Raw genomic sequence first — 22,944 nt, 5'->3', positions numbered from 1 at the left:
TGCACATGGCACTTTGCACTTGGCATGTGGCACCTGCCACATGCAAAGTGTGACATGCAAAGTGCAAATGCCATGTGCAAAGTGCAATGTCACGTGCAAAGTGCAATGTCACGTGCAAAGTGCCGCGTGCAAAATGCCACTGCAAAGTGCCACGTCATGTGCAAAGTGCCACGTGCAAAGTGCCACATGCTACTTTGCACGTGATGTGGCACTTTTGTACTTTGCACGTGGCACTTTGCACTTTGCACGTGACGTGGCACTTTGCACTTGACGTGGCACTTTGCACGTGGCACTTTGCACGTGATGTGGCACTTTGCACGTGGCACTTTGCACGTGACGTGGTACTTTGCACGTGGCACTTTGCACGTGATGTGGAACTTTGCACATGACGTGGCACTTTGCACTTTGCATGTGACGTGGCACTTGGCACGTGGCACAGACAGCAGAGAAGACACTAACTGTCACACTGGCACTGCTCACAGCACAGCAGTTCTGTAGTAAGCTAACACAGTAGTACTACTACTCTAACAACTGCTAGCACTGACTGCAGTACTACAGTACTAACTACACAATAACTAGAGATGTAGCGAACGGTTCGCCGGCGAACGGTTCCAGGCGAACTTTGGGGGTTCGCTTTCGCCTGGACCAAGCGAACTTTTGCGGAAGTTCGATTCGCCCCATAATGCACTATGAGGGTCAACTTTGACCCTCTGCATCACAGTCAGCAGGCACGTTGTAGCCATTCAGGCTACACTAAGCCCTGGAGCCCCACCCCCCCCCTTATATAAGGCAGGTTTGCCGGCCATTACACCCACTCGTGTGCCTGCTAGAGACAGACTAGGGACAGCTGCTGCAGATTAGTTAGGCTCTTGGTCTTGGCTTGCTCCTGGCTGATTGTTATTGCTAAAATAGCACCCCTCAACAGCTCTTTTGAGAGATAATGTTTTCCATATGTGTTTTTTTTTTGTGTGTGTTGCTCACTGACATTATACAGCCCTATCTGTTGCAGCTGGACCTTGGTAATTGTTATTACTGTGCCAGCCAGGCCCTGCCTAACTATCTATACTGGGACACCTACCTATGCCTACCTAACTACTGGGGCACCTACTTACCTATATGGGGACACCTACCTACCTATACTAGGGGACCTACCTATGCCTACCTACCTATACTGGGTCTCCTACCTATGTCTAGCTAACTACTGAGGCACCTACCTATGCCTACCTACCTATACTGGGACTCCTACCTATGCCTACCTACCTATACTGGGACTCCTACCTATGCCTAGCTAACTACTGGGACACCTACCTATGCCTACCTACCTATACTGGGACTCCTACCTATGCCTAGCTAACTACTGGGACACCTACCTATGCCTACCTACCTATACTGGGACTCCTACCTATGCCTAGCTAACTACTGGGACACCTACCTATGCCTACTTACATACAAGAAGATAATAAGGTCATTGCTTCATTGTGGACAGACCAAATTCGATCAGCTGGACAGTCACTGTTGTTCTATCACTGAGCTACCTTAGCCCGGCGACCATATGGGCTTGAAAACCGCCACGGCCTACAATCTCGCCATGGTGCGCACCAGTCCAGCACGGCCGTCACTACGCAAACAGCTGTTTGTGGTGCGTTACACAGCGAGTTTGGTGTGTCAGTGTGAAGCAGAACTCTAATTACACTCCCTGATTGATGTATACACATGCAAGGGCCTCGATTCACAAAAGTGTGCTAACTTAGTTCGCATGCCTAAAAGCTTTGGGTGGGCTAACTACAGTGTTAAGTAGTTAGCACGCCCACAGCTTTTACTTACTGCGTGCAAAGATTAGCGCCGCGCGGTGCACGTGGAACGGCACACTAGGTGCGCCTATAACATCGCACCGTTTTCAATGTGCCGTTCCACGCGCACTGCGTGCTGCTAAACTTTTCGTGCACTAACTTTGTGCGCAAAGCTTAGTGCCACCTAAGCCCTTTAGGCGTGCTAAGGGCCTTTTCACAGGCGTGCTAACACTTAGCACCCTTTTGTGAATCAAGCTCAAGATGTTTTAAAGCACTTTAGGCCTCCAATTTAGCAATGCAATGTGATTTCGGCCCTTAAAGGAGAACTGTAGTGAGAGGTATATGGAGGCTGCCATATTGATTTCCTTTTAAGCAATACCAGTTGGCGTTGCCTGGCTATCCTGCTTACTCTCTGCTTCTGATACTTTTAGCCATAGACCCTGAACAAGCATGCAGTAGATCAGGTGTTTCTGACATTTTTGTCAGATCTGACAAGATTAGCCGCATGCTTGTTTTTGGTGTGATTCTGAAGGCAGATACAGTATATTGTGATAAGTAGTGATAAAGTTATTGGTGAGTGAATGGAAGGAGCACGGTGAAAATTGCTCTGGTCCATAAGGGGAAAAACCCTCAGTCCAGAAGATAATTTACAGTAACTAGTTTTATGATTATTGATGATGTCATCCAGGCTTTACCAGCTGACCCCCTGAATAATGCGGAAGGGTCTTATGAGGATCAGATAGGTATATCTTGTACACACTACAGGTGGCAATACACTTATAGATGGCCATCACTGTCCCAGCGACATGCCTCTTCCCGTGTCAGTTGTCTTTTCTCCATGCCTCTGTACTCCTCCTTCCAGTGTGTTCTCTCACCTGTGTCATCTGACAAAAACTAAATTTCAAACACTAGAGGTCCAGTGTGTATGCTGCCCGCTTGTAGGCTTGCAGGCCTCTAGTGTTTGACCTCTAGCATTTCTCACATGACATGGGAGAGAAGATACAGGTAGGAGGAGTACAGCGGCATAGACAACTGACACGGGAGGAGCCGTGTCACCGGGACTGGTGAGAGTTAGCTCTACTGCCAACACTCTGCATTGGTCGTCGCCAAATTGAACACCACCAGTGGCACACTTCCATCACAGTGATTGAACCTGCTGTTTTATTGACGGATAAAATTGACGTTTGTAGCCACTTGAAGGTATGGCCAAATCTGGTGGATAGGTATGCTCAGGTAAAGACAGTATAGGTGAATGATGTCTCCTGTTGTGACAGGTCTGTAATAAACCGGTAAATCCGCAGTGACTTAAAGTGAACCAGAGACGAAGCACCCTCATGTATTTTACCATATACTGTATATCAGTGGGAACATTAGAGAAAACACCTACCCTGCTCTCTGCTTCATTCTTCACTGCTCAGCCTGCTTATTATCAGCCCTGATAAAATCCCCGACTGAGTACTCAGTCTGGCTTTGCTCAGGAATCTTTATAGCTGATTCTGCCTTCTCTGATGTCTTTTCAGGCTCAAGTTTGCCCCCTTCTGGCTGCTATAATGATTTAGCTATAAGGATTCCTTAGCAAAGCCAGACTGAATGCTCAGTCAGGGATTTTATCAGGGCTGATAACAAGCAGGCTGAGCAGTGAAGGATGAAACAGAGAGCAGGGTAGGTGGTTTCTCTAATGTTCCCACTGATATATATGGTAAATACATGAGGGTGCTTCGTCTCTGGTTTAGGAACTGTAATGAAAATAACATGATGAATAACATTGCTTATATTTTTCAATATTCATATTTAAATGATTTAGTCATCTTTAGTTCTGCCAGGTGATCTGTACAGAATGTTCGTTACTGAGAGTTCTATGCACAGAGGGAGGCATTGCTTGCTTGGCAGTTGGAAAAAGCCGTTATTTCCTACAATGCAACAAGGTTCACAGACAGCAGTCAGGACCATGACATCACACTGTGGGAGGGGTTTCACCACAAAGGGCATGATTCACAAAGCTTTTTTGCCTGTTTTCACCTCATCTGTGTTATTGCTCCCAAAATGCAAAAATATAATGGAATTAAGATAAGGAAAGTAATATTGAACTTAAAGAGGAACTTCATCCTAAACAAACATACTGTCATTAAGTTACATTAGTTATGTTAATAAAAATCGATAGGCAATATAATCTCTTACCCACCCTGTTTTACAAGAACAGGCAAAGGTTTGTGACTTCATGGGGCAGCCATCTTTTTGTTTGAAAGAAGGTGACAGAGAGCATGAGACACAGTTCCAACTGTCCTGTGTCCTGATCAACCCTACCAGTTGCTAGGCAATGAGAACAACATCAGAAATCCCATCATGCTTTGCACTGTATCAGGGGAAAAATGCCCGGGCAGTTTTCTTTGATGGGGTGGAGCTTAGCTTCTGTGCAGACAAAAATGAGGCTTTGATAAGAAAAAAAAAAGTTCTGATGCTGTGAAACTGTTAAGGAAACACCAGGCCTTTTCAGTGCTGCTGAGTATATTTTTAGTCTGGAGATTCACTTTAAGTTAATTATGAGCAACTTACTGAGTGATTATTTTGCTTGTAAGTGGGCTGAAAGGTTATTTTTTATTAATTAAGTGATAAATTAGTCATTTATGAGTCAGGATGCTCAATTCACGGATTCGGATGAAATCCAAATGGGTGTTATTCAGATTTCATCCGCTTAATTAAATTACCTGTGCGGGAGGGCGAGGGAGGGTTAATCTTACCCATCAGGCGTCTTCTTACATCCGTCCCTCGGCGCCTCCCACGCTGCATTCCAATCCGAGGTCATGTGATTATAAACACTTCCTCCTACCGGGTTGAAGGAGGAAGTGTTTATAGTCACGTGATGCGCTTGGAACGCATCATGGGAGCAGGGCCGGATTTGTACTCTTTACCGCCCAAGGCCACTGTCAGCCGCCCCCTTTAGTTTAGGTAGCACCATATCCCCTCCTCCCCCCCCCCCCCCCCCAGTATAGGTAGCCAGAGAACCTTTCTTCCTTCCTCCATTATAGGTACCCTGTTGACCCTTACCTCTATTATAGGCAGCCACATGACCTCCCCCTCTCCCCAGTATAGGTAGACAGATAACCCTTCCCTCAACTTCTCCAGTTTAGACAGCCTAATGAACCCCCTTCCCTTCCATCCAGTAAAGGTAGCCTGATGACTCCTTACCCATCTTCCCTCTAGTATAAGAAGCACTCCCCCCTCTTCCAAATAGCTTGATGACCCTCTCCCTCCAGTACTGATAGCCAGGTGACCCTTCCTCCTCCCCCAGTATAGCCTGCTGCCCACCCACCCTTAATCCTGTGGTGCCCTAGGCCATGGCCTATGCGGCCTGGTCTTAAATCCGGCCCTGCATGGGAGGCGCCGAGGGACGGATCTAAGAAGACGCCTAATGGGTAAGATTAACCCCCCCCCTCGCCCTCCCGCACAGGTGAAATTCGAATAACACCCATTCGGATTTCATCCAAATCTGTGAATTGAGCATTTTGTGAATAGAGTCCAATATCAGCCATACAGCTGTCCCCGATGATCTATAAAAGTTAAAGATTTATTGTGGAAAAGGGGCTGTTGGATACAGGTTGGGATGAAGTACAATCCTGGGTGAAAGTTCCTCTTTAACAACTTAAGGGCCGCAGTGTTAACCCCCCCCCCCCCCCCTAAAGACCAGCCTGTTTTATCCTTAATTGGCCACTGCAGCTTTAAAGGGAAGGTCCAAGCAAAAAAAAAAAAATGAGTTTCACTTACCTGGGGCTTCTACCAGCCCCATGTAGCCATCCTGTGCCCTCGTAGTCACTCACTGCTGCTCCAGTCCCCTGCTGGCAGCTTGCCGACCTCGGAGGTCAGGGCCACATTGCATACATTTTTACGCATTCCAGCTAGTGCAGGAACAAAAATTTACGTGTTGCACCACTAACGCGTAAAAATGTATGTGTTAATGTTCCTGCACTAGCGGGAATGTGTAAAAATGTACGCAATTCGGCCCTGACCTCCGAGGTCAGAAAGCTGCCAGCGGGGGACTGGAGCAGCAGTGAGTGACTACGAGGGCACAGGATGGCTGCATGGGGCTGGTAGAAGCCCCAGGTAAGTGAAACTCATTTTTTTTTTTTTTGCTTGGACCTTCCCTTTAAGGCCAAGCTGCAGGACCGCACAACACAGCACACGAGTGATTTCAAACCCCCCCCCCTTTTCCCCCCACCAACAGAGCTCTCTGTTGGTGGGGTCTGATCGCTCCACATTTGTTTATTTTTTTATATATAAATATTTATTTCCTTTGTTTTTGAATAAAAATAGCACTTTTTTAATTCTTGCTCCCTCCCTCCTACTGCCAGCCAATCAGGGTGATCAGCTGTCATAGGCTTCAGCCTACGACAGCCAATCACTGTCCTGCCTATGGACACGGCTGTCCCCAGTACATGTACATGTAAATAGACAGCGATTACGCTGTCTAACAGACTTCCGAGCGGTGATCGCCGCTCAGAGACTGAAGAGGCCCCCCCGAGCAGGAGATGCGCGCGCACCCTGCGTGCAATCTCCTGCAAAGTGCAGCCCCAGGACTTGACGGCAATTGGCGTTAGGCGGTCCTGGGGCTGCCGCCGTGGCCACGCCCATGGGCGTGGAGCGGTCTTAAAGTAGTTAAGCGTGAAGCCAACTTTTTTAGATTGCACAGGGTCTTATATCAAAAAGAATAGCTCAAAAGCACAATATTAAAGACAAGAAGTACCATCTGGGCCCCACTTTTGCTCTGCCCACGTACATTTGAAAAGGACTCCTGTAAAAAAGGGCTCCTGATATAGACAAAAAAAGCCAAATGCCAAATTTGGCTACAAAGGGCGTCTGGTGTAGCCCATATGCCAAATTTTTCTGCAAAGGGCGCCTGGTGTAGCCCATATGCCAAATTCGTCTACAAAGGGCGCCTGGTGTAGCCCATATGCCAAATTCGTCTACAAAGGGCGCCTGGTGTAGGTGAAATGTCAAATTCGGCTACAAAGGGTGCTTGGTGTAGGTAAAATGTCAAATCTGGCTACAAAGGTTGCCCAATGTAGCCCATATGCCAAATTTGGCTACAAAGGGTGCCTGGTGTAGCCCATATGCCAAATTTGTCTACAAAGGGCGCCTGGTGTAGGTGAAATGTCAAATTCGGCTACAAAGGGTGCTTGGTGTAGGTGAAATGTCAAATTCAGCTACAAAGGTTGCCCAGTGTAGCCCATATGCCAAATTTGGCTACAAAGGGTGCCAGGTGTAGCCGAAAAGCTAGTTTTAGTTCATAAAAAGGATGCTGTTATAGAAAAAAATTGTTGAGCTATAAAAGGGCTTTGGTAATAGCAGAGAAAAGTGATTACTATGACCTAACTTATCCCTACTCTCACAAAGAACCCTCCCCTGGTGGTGATTTACCCTAAGACCCCCATTCCTGCGTGTGATGCCTAATTATCCCCCCTTGCACCCCTGAATCAAAAATCTTGGCCATAAAAGGGTGCCCTATGTAGCCGAATCGAAAACCTTATAGCCGAAAAAAAACTCGGGAGCCCTTTTCACCACCTTGTAGCCCATATTTGGAGATATAACATTGAAGTCTTTGGAGGCGCCTTTTTAATACACATGTTTTAGGAAGGAGCCCTTTTCAACTGATCCCCCCCCCCCCCCCCCCAGCAATCATTGTGTCTCCTGTGGGTATTGCTATACTCTCTCCTCCCAATCATTCATATCCCATCTTTCCCCGCACACACAGCTCTCATAGTATTACTGAGAATGAGGCTTCTGTGTAATTATATCTGCTTTTACCCTTCTAGAGCCGTTGCCGGTACAGAATCTACAGCCAGTAAATGTAACATCCAATATGGTGACCCTAAACTGGGCAAAGCCACCTGAGTACCAGAACTTGTACAGCTACAGAGTGCAGACATACGTGACATCATCATCTACACTGCAGAATACTACAATAGTGACCAGCGAATCAGCTACAATCATGAACCTGACCTCAGGAGAGACGTATACATTCTATGTGTATACAAGAGCCGCTGATGGCGTCACTGAGTCAGATGCTGCAACAACAGGCACATGCACAGGTCAGTATTGCATACCTTCTCACAGCTGCTTTGCTAAAATGACTCTTTATTTAACAAGAGAAATGCAGCAAAATGTTTTTATAGTAGTTACTAAAAGTGTGAGACTGGAGAATGTGTGTATAATGACATTAAACAAATGCAGAAGTCCAGTCAGCTAAAAATAAATGCTGACTGGCAAGATATCTATAATTCATTACCCTACGACAAGTCTTCAGAGTCACACACCCCTGTCAGTAGTACAGTCCTGAGTATTCATCAGACTAGCAGTGACATAGCCAAAAGTGACATCAATATGGGATCTTCCGATCTTGGTCTGAATGCTAGGATGCAGACACAATGTCTATTGTAATACAGTGCACAGGAGGACATAGGTGCCACGGGACACAGGACTGGCCACAGCTCCTGTGGCTTCCGGTCTCCTCCACTGCAGAAGCCTGCAGGTCGGATTCTTCTGCTCTCCAACGTGCGGCTCACATGATTGCACTGACGTCATCAGGACAGTACTGCGCAGGCGCAGTAGTCCTCACCTGCACAGTACAGCCCTGACATGATTATGAAATGCGTTTTTTTGTTTTTTTTAATTTATACGTGTATGTGTATATACGCACGCACGCACGCACACACACACACACACACACACACCTACTTACACACACACACCTACACACACATACACCTATTTACACACACCTGCATACACACATAATCTATACATGCATACACATAACCTACACACACACACCTACTTACACACACCTGCATACACACATAGGGCTCGATTCACAAAGTGGAGGTATGGCAGTTTGTACGTCTTAAAGGTTAATACATGCAAACTGCAGCGCAAACGACTTTGTGTGCCGAAAACGTGACACTGCGCGCGGTGCGGCGAAAACGTTGCATGATGCAACGATAAGGTCACATGCGGTGCCACGAAAACGGGGCATATGGTGCGCCCGACGGTGTGACTAGAAGGCCACACTGGTGAGACGTTTCGGGGGGCACCATATGCCCCATTTTCGTCACACCGCATGTGACGTTATCATTGCATCGTTTTCGGTGTACCGCGCACAGTGCGACATTTTCAGGGTGATGTAGCTTTGTACACAGGGCCGGGCCGAGGCATAGGCTGGAGAGGCTCCAGCCTCAGGGCGCAGTGTAGGAGGGGGCGCACAATTCATTCAGCTGTCATTCCTAATTGTGTATGAAGCAGAAAGAAATAAGAAAAGGGGATACATAGCAGTGACTGCAAGCCAGATAACTAGATATTAAGGTGTTGGGGAGGTTGTGGACCCTGTGGCCCTCTTAGTCTAATAGCAATCAGTGTGTGACAGCTGGGGTGGGAGGGATGGAGGGGCGCACTTTGGTGTCTCAGCCTTGGGTGCTGGAGGACCTTGTCCCTGCTCTGTTTGTACATAAAACTACTTTACATGCGTTAATAGGCTTTTCATTGCGGCGCTAACACTTAGCGCCGCATAGTGAATCGAGCCCATGATCTATACACGCATACACATAACCTACACACGCACATGCACACACACCTACTTACAAACACTTCCCGCTCTTCTCTCAGTACCCGTTCTAGCGCTGGCTCCCAGTAGCAATATTCAACCAACTTGGTCAAATACTGTTCTCTCTCTGCGAAGGAGTCTTTGGGAGCCGAGTGCTCCCAAAGATGAGCCGCTCCATACTGCGCACGCGTGAGCGCCCTCTCTCACGCACTTGTGCGTTCACAGTATGGAGTACTCGGCTCCCAAAGACTTCTAAAGTCCCCTACGGCGGGAGATTCAAAGGGGGTGCTGTCACTGTAACGAGGGCACCAGGAGAGGAAAAGTAAGGCTCTAGGACCCAGAGCCTTCCTTCTCCTTAGGTATCTGCTTCATTTTTTTTTTCTTTAGCGATTCTGAATTACTTTAATGAACTGTGATGCCTGGTCCCAAAGGCAGACATTTGTGAATAGTAATGAGTTACCTCTTCTAGATAGTTTACACATCCAATACAGTATGTAGTCCAGTGGCCCTCCCACTCCCACGTAGCAAACATCGGGCCTGATTCACAAAGCGGTGCTAACAGTTAGCACGCTGGTGAAAAGCCCTTTATCACACCTAAACTCAGTTTAGGCATAATAAGTTTAGGTGTGATAAGTTTAGGCATGATACGTTTAGGCATGATAAGTTTAGGTGTGATAAGTTTTTAGGCGTGATAAGTTTAAGTACCAACTGGGTTAGCACAGCAGTGCACAGCTGATCAAAAGTTTTGCGCTAGCAAAGTCTGGTGCACTTTGCATAGAGTTTAATGGCGCTGCTTTGCGTGCGGGACTTTGCGCGCGATCTAAACTTATCTAAACTTATCATGCCTAAACTTATCATGCCTAAACTTATCATGCCTAAACTGAGTTTAGGCATGATAAAATGGTTATCACGCCTAAAGTCTTTAACTGGGTTATCACCGCTTTGTGAATCGAGCCCATGGTGTTTAAACCCCTTATTCTATCATTCTGGTCTGGTTATATTTTAAATGTTGCCAATGTAGGAGGTGGTAGCCTCTGGATCATAATCTGTCTTCCCCGTTCCCCAGGCTCCTGTACCATGTTGTTTTATCTTTGGCTCCACAAAACTGCACACACCAATCATTTTGAATTGTTCAATCCAGCGTTGATGTAGTACCAACTTTCCTTTGGCAACTGGTGGAAATCGCTGTGCATCAGGTCTGCTCTACTACATATGCGAGTTGAGCTAATCAGGCATGGCTTTTCTCAACAAAACTCCAGGGGGACCTGGTCCTGTGCAGGAGCACAACACGTTTGTTGTGGGATCCATCTGAAAATGGCGCCTGAGAATAATGGTGCACGGTGTTGCTGCTAATCAGTTTGCCGCTTATCGCTATTTAACGTTAAAGCCTTATCGTTATTTAACGTTAAAGCCTTATCGTTATTTAGCGTTAACACACAGAACCCTCTCTTTACCTATCCCTAACCCCTAAACCCCCCCCCCCCCCTGGTGGTGCCTAACCCTAAGACCCCCCTGGTGGTGCCTAACCCGAAGATCCCCCTAGTGGTGCCTAACCCTAAGCACCCCCCTGGTGGTGCCTGACCCTAACCACCTTCCTGGTGGTGCCTAACCCTAACCACCCCCCTGGTGGTGCCTAACCCTAAGACCCCCCTGGTGGTGCCTAACCCGAAGATCCCCCTAGTGGTGCCTAACCCTAACCACCCCCCTGGTGGTGCCTAACCCTAACCACCCCCCTGGTGGTGCCTAACCCTAACCACCCCCCTGGTGGTGCCTAACCCTAAATCTCTCCTGGTGGTGCCGAACCCTAACCACCCCCTGGTGGTGCCTAACCCTAACCACCCCCCTGGTGGTGCCTAACCCTAAATCTCCCCTGGTGGTGCCTAACCCTAACCTTGACAGTGTTACATTAAATCCATTCCCCGTTTTGCAGTTAAATAACTTCTGCAGTTTGGCTTATGTAGGACGCTATTGATAAATAACGTTAGTGTGTGCCGTTTTTCTTCTTTTTTCCCTGTGCGCCATTATTATGCAGTACTAACGATAAATAGCGATAAGCATATCTTTTTAATGCAGCGCCATTTTTATGCACATGCGCTGTGCGCCATTATTCACTGATCCATTTGTTGTGATGGTCGGAAATCACAAACGTAATACTCAAAGAAAGTAGAGCAAGACAGTAATAATGATGGTAATCCCCGGAGGCAAAGTGTAACAAACTGCATACAAAGAAAAGAATGCCTATATTTGGGATATCTAATGCCTTAAATAAGCCCACAATCACTTATGGTGAAAAAACGTATTACACTTTATTGAAAAGTTCTCCATTCAATTAAAAAAAAACAAAAAAACAATTAAACACTCCCCTGAGCCTGAGTGTAGCCAGGACTGAGGTGCTGGAAAGACGCGCTATATATCTCAGTGGTCAAAAATGCACGATATCAATTGTTCAATGATACAGTATGAAAAAAAACTGTGCACTAATATATTTCTACAACACACTAAAACACAAAGTCACAAAAACACTAAATCACAAAGTTCTCACGAAATATCACATTGTATAAAGTGCCTAGTGCTATATTATTAGATGCTGCAAGATGGCAGTAACAAGTATAATGCTGTGCAAAGAAACACGGTTACCCCAAGGTAAGAAAGTGCTAGGGCAAAAAATAGGAAGACCGCTTACTAGAGGAAAAACCACCAGCACCAACGGTGGGAACTGGGTGACAGCCTTACACGCTCGCAGCTGTCTCGGCTGCTTCTGAGGAGGCAAAAGACAAATGGGACAGGGAACCCTTATAGTTGGTAGATGGGGTCAAGTGGCACTCCCCATAAAAAGTGCTGCGATCTACGGCAGCACTGTACTGGGGACAGCCGTGTGATACGGCTGTCCCCCTGGACGGCAGGGAAGCGATCCGCTGTCATAAGATGAAGCCTATTGGTGGCCATACACAAGTCGATTTGCCATCAGATCGACCAACAGATAGATCCCTCTCTGATCGAATCTGATCAGAGAGGGATCGTATAGCTGCCTTTACTGCAAACAGATTGTGAATCGATTTCAGCATGAAACCGATCACAATCTGTGGAGCTGCCCCCCCCCCCCCCCCTTCCTGGCCAGCTATACATTACCTGATCCGGCCGGCGCGAGTCCCCCGGTCTCCGCTGTCTTCTTCTCCACGCTAGGCTCTGGGTTTCGGACCGGGGAAGTTTGAACAGTAGAGGGCGCTCTACTGTTTAAACTTTATGCCGGGACAGGAAGTAGCCAGCCAGAACCTGGAACCCAGCGGAGAAGAGACAGCAGAGACTAGGGGACTCGCGCCGGCCGGATCAGGTAATGTATTGCCACTAACGTCGGTCGTGGGGCATTCGAACGCCGCTTTTGACGCACTCCCGACCCGCTGGCAATCGAGGGAAATCTTCCGCACGGATGGAACGACGGGAATCGTCAGGAACGATCGATTTCAGACAGAAATCGATTGTTCAGTCAGCGTTTGCGTGACGATTTCACAGCCGATTCGATCACAGTGATCGAACCGTCTGTATATCGGCGGGAAAATCGGTAAGTGTATGGGACCCTTATGACAGCCAATCGCGCAGATTGGCTGGCGGGGGGAGGGATGAAAAATACAAAAAAAAAGGCATATTTATTAATAAAAAAATTAATAAATATTTATTTAAAAAAAACATCCTGTGAGCGATCATAGCCCACCAACAGAAAGTTATGTTGATGGGCAGAAAAGGGAGGGGGGGGGGAATAACTTGTGTGCTGAATTGTGCAGCCCTGCAGCAAGCCCTTAAAGCTGCAGTGGCCCTAATTGTAAAAAATAACCTGGTCACTAGGGGGGGTTAGACCGTGGTCCTTAAGTGGTTAAGAAATCCTGGGGAGAAAGCCTGTTATAGATGATGGCCATTTGTCAGGGGCGTAACAATAGACCCTGCAAGGGTTGCAGCCGCTGGGGGGCCCAGAAGCCCCGGGGGCCCCATCCTGAGAGACTGACAACTAAGGGCAAGGAGAGAAAAAAACTTTCTGCTCTCTGCACAATTGTTCTGATGACTGCGTCTGCTCAGGCACTGATAATGAATCATACAAAGTTTTGCAGACAAAGATTTGTAGACAGTCCCTATTCAGTGTGCAGCAGGCTCTTCAGTACAACGTCCAGCCCCCAACCTATCTACCTCTCCCCGAGTGCTCTGTCCTGGCGGAAGGGGGCTCCATCCAAAGTTTCGCAGTGGGGCCCAGTGATTTCTAGTTGCGACCCTGCCATTTGTAGTGTTGTTTGCATTTTCCAGTACTTAAAAAAAAAAAGTAATAATGTGTTTTTTGCCATAAACCTGTAGGGGGCACTGTTGCATCTACATTCTACTGCAGGATCTCTTCTAACCCTCCTGTTGTTGTTCACTCTGACTTCCTCTTCTAATGGCTGCTTTATAATCCTAACTTATGAATCTTTGTCCATTCCTCATATTCCCTGAATACAATACGTGATATGAATCACAGGACCGGCAGGACAGGATTACAGACCACTTCGCCGATCACAGATAGCATATCTAGCACAAATGGCTGGTAATTTACTATGCTCTGCTTTTCTTCCTAGGTCTGGGACAAATCTCCTCCATCACGCTGAACAATTACAATTCAACAAGTATTATTGGAGTGATTTGGATGCTGCCTCCAGGAAGAGTGTCAAATTATAACGTCCGTTTAACAGGAGAAGTAAACAGCTCATCACAAAGTGTCTCCAATAGCATAACACAGACCAATTTCACAGGACTGTCCCCAGGCAGACTATATACCGTCACTATACAGGCCGTCAGCGGGAACTGCAGCCTGACATCAACGTCTGTGCAAGAGGCCACGTGTAAGTATGAGCCGGGTCCCAGCAAAGCGAAAATAAACTTTTCTTGCAATTTTCCTGCAATTCCTGTGGATTCACAATCCCTAAGCCTGAACACTTCTGTAGGGTGAGGTGCCAGGAAACCAATACCTCTAGATTGTTCTAGGTCTTTGATTATGTATAGAAGGATGACAAGGGCGGAGCTAACATCATGAAGCCAGAGCTGGCAGATACCACATATCTCTATCCTTCTGGCAGATCTTCATTTCATGCCAACAGTATGCAGCCAATACAAACCTCAACCCCAGAACGTGGCATGTGAAAGTCCTCCATGTTGCCCCACTGCGGTTGGTGGCACGATGGCAGCATTCACCACAAGGCAGTCAGAGTGGTCATCTCTGACTTGAAGTCCTGGGGAGCAGTGAAAAATGGCGCCAGGTGCGGGCGCTATAAAAATGGCGCCTCATTGAAAATCATTATTAAACGATATTTATCGTTTTATAAAGTTAAAAATGGCGCCGACCGTCAAACTGTTATTTATCGTTTTAAAACCTGCTTTTTTTTGTCCTGCTTGAACGGTATTTATCGTTTTAAGCCCTGCTTTGCTGCCGTTTGGAAAATGTCTGGCCGCCAATTTTGACGTTTAATAGCATAGCCCCCTTAAAAGATAGAAACCCCAAATTTGCAGGTTATGTTAAGAAGAAAATTGGGAACAAGAGGGAACATTTTTTTTTTTCAAAAAGACCTTATAGTTTTTGAGAAAATCGATTTTAAAATTCTCCTTTTGACCGTGGGAAAATTAAACACCCGCCGGCGGTTAATAGCAAAGCCCCCTTAAGTGCCAGAAACACCAAGTTTGCAGGGAATGTTAAGAAGAACAGTGGGAACAAGAGGAACATTTTTTTTTTTCAAAAAGACCTTATACTTTTTGAGAAAATCAATTTTAAAAGGAAACAATACATTTAAATGCCCCCGGGCAAAGACAGAGGGCTTGATTCACTAACCGGCGCTAAGTGTTAGTGCCGGAGTAAAAAAAAGTTTTCCGGCACTAAGCCGGTTAGTGTGCCTTATCTGAGGTTAGTGTGCCTTATCTGAGGTTAGTGTGCCTTATCTGAGTTAGTGTGCCTTATCTGAGTTAGTGTGCCTTATCTGAGTTAGTGTGCTTTATCTGAGTTTGTGTGCCTTATCTGAGTTAGTGTGCTTTATCTGAGTTTGTGTGCCTTATCTGAGTTAGTGTGCCTTATCTGAGTTAGTGTGCCTTATCTGAGTTAGTGTGCCTTATCTGAGTTAGTGTGCTTTATCTGAGTTAGTGTGCCTTATCTGAGTTAGTGTGCTTTATCTGAGTTAGTGTGCCTTATCTGAGTTAGTGTGCCTTATCTGAGGTTAGTGTGCTTATCTGAACTTAGTGCCCCTTAAGTAGCTTTGTGCACACTAAAAGATGCACAAAGCTACATCGCGCACTGCACCGCGCACAGTGTAATGCGCCGATCTTTGCGCGCGGTGCGATGATCACATCGCACCCGCTATACTGTACATGATGCCACTTTATGGTCGCATAGGATGCAACGATAACGGTGCACTGATGCGCCGTTTATGTCGCATCCCATGCGACCATAAAGTGGCATCATGTACAGTATAGCGGGTGCAATGTGATCGTCGCAGTGCGCGATCGGTGCATATTTTAGTGTGCACAAAGCTACTTAAAGCGGAATATAACCCTGCATTTCAACTTTGCTCTAAAACATTATTTACAGCATATTATATGCAAAAAGCATTTTTTTTTTTACTAGACCAGCATTGGAAGGGTTAAACACAGAGGTTTTAAGTTCGGTGCAGACATTCAGATGGTTACATTCTATTTAGTTAGTGTGTAACTGTTTATCAATAGATACATCTCTTTGGCTGTCCTCCAAGCTCCTTCTCAGTGAGAGAGATGAGTCATAATAAACACATATTTGTAAACAAAAAGTATCTAACTCAAGTTCGGATTCGGTTGCAGAAATCTCTAGGGACTTTAAAGCCCTGTGTAACCCTTCCAATGCTGGTCTAGTAAAAAAAAAAATGCTGGTTGCATATAATATACTGTAAATAATGTTTTAGAGCAAAGTTGAAATGCAGGGTTATATTCCGCTTTAAGGGACACTAAGTTCAGATAAGGCACACTAACCTCAGATAAGGCACACTAACCTCAGATAAGGCACACTAACCTCAGATAAGGCACACTAACCTCAGATAAGGCACACTAACCTCAGATAAGTTTAGCGCTGTAGTTTGTGCCCACTAAGTGATAAGGCACACTAACCAGCTTAGCGCCGGTTAGTGAATCAAGCCCAGAGTGTGGTCAATATTTCCCAGCAGTTAATAACAAAGGCCCCTTACATCCTAGCAACACCAAATGTGCAGGATATGTTAAAAAGATAGCGGGAAACAATATTTTAAAAAAATAAATAAACATTTTTAATTTTGGGGAATATTCTGTCTGAGTGTGGGAAATCTGGAAAAAAAAATGATGTGAGGTCCCCCCTCCCGAGCCTCTGTAACCCCTTGTCCCCCATGCAGGCTGGTTTATCCAGAATGCGGAGCCCCGGCCGACTGGGGCTTTGCACCCTGAGATATACCAGCCCGCATGGTCCATGGTATCAGGGGCTCCAGGGGAGAGGGGCGGCCAAGCATTCCCCTCCCCCCAGAGCCCTTGTCCAATCCATGGACAAGGGGCTCTTCCCCACCTCTGGTGCCCCAGGAGGAGGTAGGGGCGACGACTCCCTGGGGGGGTTCATGGTAGCATCTAGGAGTCCCCTTTAAGTAGGGGAACCCTGATGCCCACACCCCTCCCAGGAGAAATAAGTATAGGGGTACAAATTACCCCTTACCCATTTCCATAAAGGGTTAAATGAAAAAAAGTCCTTTAACCTCCTTAGCGGTAACCCCGTGCTGGACACGGGGTAAGCCGCCGGAGGGTGCCGCTCAGGCCCTGCTGGGCCCTAGCTGCGCCAGCACTCTGATCGCCGCCGGCCCCCGCCCGATCGCCGCTATCTGATGCGGCGCTCCCCCCCCCCCCCCAGACCCCGTGCGCTGCCTGGCCACTCAGTGCCAGGCAGCGCCGAGGGGTGGTTCGGGACTCCCAATGACGTCGCTGGAGGGGAAGCCCTCCAGGAAATCCCGTTCTTTGAACGGGATTTCCTGATCGGAGATCGCCGAAGGCGATCGAAGCGGGCGGGGGGATGCCGCTGAGCAGCGGCTATCATGTAGCGAGCCCTGGGCTCGCTACATGATTTAAAAAAAAAAAAAAAACTGCTGCGCTGCCCCCTGGCGGAATTTTTCATACCGCCAGGGGGGTTAATGTTCTTAATTAACCAGAAATACTTACCTGTACCTTTAAAAAAAAGTTCCCACGCCAATATCCTCGGGAAAGGTCCCAAGCTATAATCTGTTATGTCCCACAAAGACAATATCCTCTATCTTGCGATCTTCAGAAATACTTACCTGTACCTTTAAGAAAAAATTCCCACACCAATATCCCTATGGCAATATCTTCTATGTGATCTTTTGTTACATGTTGATTGATGATCTCCGTGTGCACCCGCCGCCACACACGCCACCCCCGCCGAACTGCTCTCAGCTATATAGTATAGCTGAGAGCAAAAAGCATCTTTAAATTTTGGCTCCAATGGTCCCCATTGGTTCCTTAACAGATGAATGGGGATCAGGAGGATCCCCATTGGTTGATAAGGAACCAATGGGGAGCCTTGGAGCCAAAATTTAAAGATGCGTTTTGCCCTCAGCTATACTTATTATAGCTGAGAGCGCGTCTATACAGACGCATTACCGCTGGCTCCCGCTGCCCTCTCTGCCTCTCCCCCACCTGTCACCCTCACCCATGCTGGCACCCATGGGTGCATTAGGTGCCAGCATGGGTGAGGGTGACAGGTGGGGGAGAGGCAGGGAGGGCAGTGGGAGCTGGCGGTAATGCGTCTATATAGACGCGCTCTCAGCTATACTGTATAGCTGAGAGCAGTGCGGCGGGGGCGACGTGTGTGGTGTCGGGGCGGCGGAGATCTTCAATCAAAGTAAAGAAGATCGCAAGATAGAGGATACTGTATTCGTTGGATCAATTACCGAGGATAATGGCGTGGGAACATTTTTTTAAAGTACAGGTAAGTATTCATGGTTAATTTAGATTAATAAAATACTTTTTCCGTGGTTGCGTTTTTATTTCATTTTTAACCCTTTGTGGAAATGGGTAAAGGGTACTTTGTACCCCTATACTCCTTTCTCCTGGGAGGGGGGCGGGCATCTGGGGGTCCCCTTCTTAAAGGGGCTTAAACAATAAATATCGTTCAGGCAGGACAAAAAAAAAGCAGGTTTTAAAAGGATAAATTACGTTCACAAGGTATGCGTTGTTAAAATGATAAATATCGTTTTAAACAAATATCGGGCAGAAGGTGGCGCCATTATTTAACCAGCGCCATTTTTCACTGGACTAGAAGTTCTGTATCATGACACTGATCTTGGTGTAGCGTGACTACATAAGCTTTCCCTGGTAGACATTTTGATGAATTCTATCTGGAGCTGTAATGGTTTTACTATGTGACCAGTAGGGGGCACCAAGTGCAGGTATCCCTCTCACACACCCCAGGATACCTGCATGTAGTGCCCCCTTATGGTCACATAGTCCTTGGGTATGTGCGACCAAACCCAGACATGGTGTGATGAGGCAGAAAGGAAGAGTGTCTGGTTGACCGGCAGGGAAGGAGGCCTCAAAGCGCATATACCACCACCACCTCCAATATGCAGGAGACACTGCAGAGATCCAGGTTACCCCTCTGCTGTGTAGCAGGCCCTGGCATCCTCCCAGTGGCGTAGCTAAGGAGCTGTGGGCCCCGATGCAAGAAATACAATGGGGCCCCCCCAAGCACTCTATACATAACAATTGATATGGCACATCAAACCCTGCCAATGGCAACTACATTGTCAGAGGTGCATGAAGGGGATGGGAAGCAGTGTGTTAATGATTACCACTATTTAAGTATCTATAAAAGTTATTATTATAAGCACAGGACCAACAGAGAGTTAATACTGTGGTTGAGGGAGGGCCCCTCGGGGTCCCTCTGGCCCAAGGGCCCCGATGCGGTCGCAACCTCTGCACCCTCTATTGCTACGCCCCTGCATCCTCCCCATGTCTCCCTCACCACACAGCACTGACCGTCTGTCTTGTCTTTCTTTCTCTGCCTGGGGCAGAGAGTAAAGTACATGCTCTGCATCTCAGCAGCCAGGCACCAAAATTAGCCAGGGTAGCATCTGGGTGACACACACAAGCAATAGAACACAGCAATACATGCATCCAGCTACATTTAAATCGTCAGCAGGTGCTCATCAGCCAATCAGGATGCACTGTCATACACCCTTTACCTGCCATACCACATCTAGCAGCCATTAGCATTCAGGTGGGAGGCTTCAGTTGGACGCAAATCGCAAGATTGCGTCGCTAGCAGGACCGCCCCGTGCAGGCATCCCTCCCACAGGGGTCCCTCCCTAACCGCTCACCTGTCTGCCATGTCCTAGAGCTGAAAAAAAAGTTTAAAAAACACACGATTGGTTCGCACGATGGCCAGGGGCCCCGGACCTATTTTACTGGCCGGGGCCCCAAGGCCAATGCGCGATACCTGGAGGGGAGTGCAGGTGGGCCTGGACCTCTCACACCCAGGCTCTGGACCTCTCACATCCAGAAAACCCACCAACACTGCCTCCATACTGAATGCTAAATTTGACACACACAAGCAATAGAACACAGCAATACATGCATGCAGCTACATTTAAATCGTCAGCAGGTGCTCGTAGCCAATCAGGATGCACTGTCATACACCCTTTACCTGCCATACCACATCTAGCAGCCATTAGCATTCAGGTGGGAGGCTTCAGTTGGACGCAAATCGCAAGATTGCGTCGCTAGCAGGACCACCCCGTGCAGGCATCCCTCCCACAGGGGTCCCTCCCTAACCGCTCACCTGTCTGCCATGTCCTAGAGCTGAAAAAAAACGTTTAAAAACACACGATTGGTTCGCACGATGGCCAGGGGCCCCGGACCTCTCTCACTGGCCGGGGCCCCAAGGCCAATGCGCGATACCTGGAGGGGAGTGCAGGTGGGCCTGGACCTCTCACACCCAGGCTCTGGACCTCTCACATCCAGAAAACCCACCAACACTGCCTCCATACTGGATGCTAAATTCGACACACACAAGCAATAGAACACAGCAATACATGCATCCAGCTACATTTAAATCGTCAGCAGGTGCTCGTCAGCCAATCAGGATGCACTGTCATACACCCTTTACCTGCCATACCACATCTAGCAGCCATTAGCATTCAGGTGGGAGGCTTCAGTTGGACGCAAATCGCAAGATTGCGTCGCTAGCAGGACCGCCCCGTGCAGGCATCCCTCCCACAGGGGTCCCTCCCTAACCGCTCACCTGTCTGCCATGTCCTAGAGCTGAAAAAAAAGTTTAAAAAACACACGATTGGTTCGCACGATGGCCAGGGGCCCCGGACCTATTTTACTGGCCGGGGCCCCAAGGCCAATGCGCGATACAGCCTGAGGAGTACCCTGTGTATCTTTCTCGCCACCTCTCCAGATAGCAGTGACCTTAAAGGAGACCAGAGATTAACGCTTTGGCACAAAATAAACATATCCCCCGATAGATTTTACAAAATAAATACTATACCTGGTATTTTCGCCGCTCTGGTGTGCCGTTTTTTGTGGGGTTTTATCCTTCTAAAACCCCATGCAAAACGCAGTTCATCAGAAAAGCATATTATTTAGTGGGCTTTTTGCAAAATGAAATCACCATTTCTAAAAACCTCTTATGACTAACAAGTATAGATTAAAAAAAAAACGTTTTTCAATATACCCTTACATTAGCAGCTCCTCCCATATCATCACAGCTCTCTGTGATGCTGCAGGATACAGAGCAGGAAAGCAGAGCCAGAAGGGTGCAGGCTTGGGCTTGAAAAAACATCAGAGAAGACAGACTCAGCTATAATGATTCCTGAGCAATGCCAGACTGAATGCTCAGTCGGGGATTTTATCAGGGCTGATAACATATATGGGCACAGTGGGGAAGGGCGGATGTCTCCCCACCCCTTCCCTCACCTTAGGGGGCTATCTCTCCCTCGCTGTCCCCTCCGGAACGAAGTGTGCAGCGGCTGGGCAGCGGGCGGAACTTACCTCGTCTCGCTCCTGCGCCGGAAGTTCTGGTGCCGCACTCTGGTCTGGATCAGACCAGAGTAGCAGCTAATCCATCCGGCGCGTGCAACGAGACGAGGTAAGTATCGCCCGCTGCCCAGCCGCTGCACACTTCGTTCTGGAGGGGAGAGCGAGGGAGGGAGAGCCCCCTAAGGTGAGTGCCCATAGCTCTCCCTCTTCTCTGCACTGCTCCCCTTTTGCTGGGGCACACCTGGCCACTTTTTCTGGGGACATATACCCCTGCCTACATATACTGGGCACATATACCCCAGGCTATATATACTGGGCACATATACCCCTGGCTATATATACTGGGCACATATACCCCTGCTTACATATACTGGGCACATATACCCCTGCCTACATATACTGGGACATATCCCCCTGGCTACTTTTTCTGGGGACATATACCCCTGCCTACATATACTAAGCACATATACCCCGGGCTATATATACTGGGCACATATACTCCTGGCTATATATACTGGGCACATATACCCGTGCCTACATATACTGGGCACATATACCGCTGCCTACATATACTGGGCACATATACCCCTGACTACATGTATTGGGCACATATACCCCTGGCTATATATACTGGGCACATATAACCCTGCCTACATATACTGGGCACATATACCCCTGACTACATATACTGGGCACATATACCGCTGCCTACATATACTGGGCACATATACTCCTGACTACATATACTGGACACATATACCCCTGGCTACCTGTTCTGGGGACATCTCTACCACTGGCTACCAGTTCTGGGGACATCTATACCGCTGGCCACCTATTCTGGGGACACCTATAGACCTGGGGCTACCTATTTTTGGGGAACCACTGCTGTCAGATTGAGTGTATTTTGGGGAACTGCTGCCAGGTGAGAGGTGTCTACATATTAAGGGGGCATTCTGCCTATTTATGTGAAAAGCTGTCTATTTATGTGCCTCATGACTGCTGAATTTGTCTTGTTGCGGGCCTCATGGTTACTGACTTTGTCTTGTTGGGGCCTTATGATTTGTTGGGGGCCTCATGATTGCTGAATTTGTCTTGTTGGGGGCCTCATGATTGCTGAATTTGTCTTGTTGGGGGCCTCATGATTGCTGAATTTGTCTTGTTGGGGGCCTCATGATTGCTGAGTTGGTCATGTTGGGGGCCTCATGATTGCTGAATTTGTCTTGATGGGGGGGCCTCATGATTGCTGAATTTGTCTTGTTGGGGGTCACATGATTGCTAACTGCGAGACTATGGGAAAAGCTGAATCATCATCATATGAGACAATAGCATTAAACCTACTTTTTCCGCTTTTTAAAACACCAAATGAAACTGGGAGGTTCTAAAAAAAAAAAAATGAATACATTTTTCAGGAGTAGGATGGATGAAATTGTTTATCTTCACAGTTTATTTTCAACTTGGATTTTCCATAATGTTCATGTATGAGTTAAAACGTTTGTATTTAGTTTAAATTGCTGTTGG

The 22,944-nt window shown here is 47.4% G+C and overlaps 1 protein-coding gene across 1 annotated transcript in view; it reads left to right on the top strand.

Annotated features, from left to right (window-relative positions):
* Nucleotides 1–22,944, top strand: part of LOC137537962 (receptor-type tyrosine-protein phosphatase beta-like) — a 557,484-nt gene that overhangs the window by 336,587 nt on the left and 197,953 nt on the right. Inside the window, exons 16-17 of the mRNA XM_068259886.1 lie at nucleotides 7,598–7,873; nucleotides 13,977–14,240. Of these exons, the coding sequence (XP_068115987.1) occupies nucleotides 7,598–7,873; nucleotides 13,977–14,240 (540 nt within the window). The remainder of the gene's footprint in view (nucleotides 1–7,597; nucleotides 7,874–13,976; nucleotides 14,241–22,944) is intronic.

This window comes from Hyperolius riggenbachi, chromosome 11 (assembly GCF_040937935.1).
Source record: "Hyperolius riggenbachi isolate aHypRig1 chromosome 11, aHypRig1.pri, whole genome shotgun sequence".
In the NCBI taxonomy this organism is placed as follows: Eukaryota; Metazoa; Chordata; class Amphibia; order Anura; family Hyperoliidae; genus Hyperolius; species Hyperolius riggenbachi.
The sequence above is the reverse complement of the archived record's forward strand: the minus strand, read 5'-3'. Positions and strand labels throughout refer to the sequence as shown.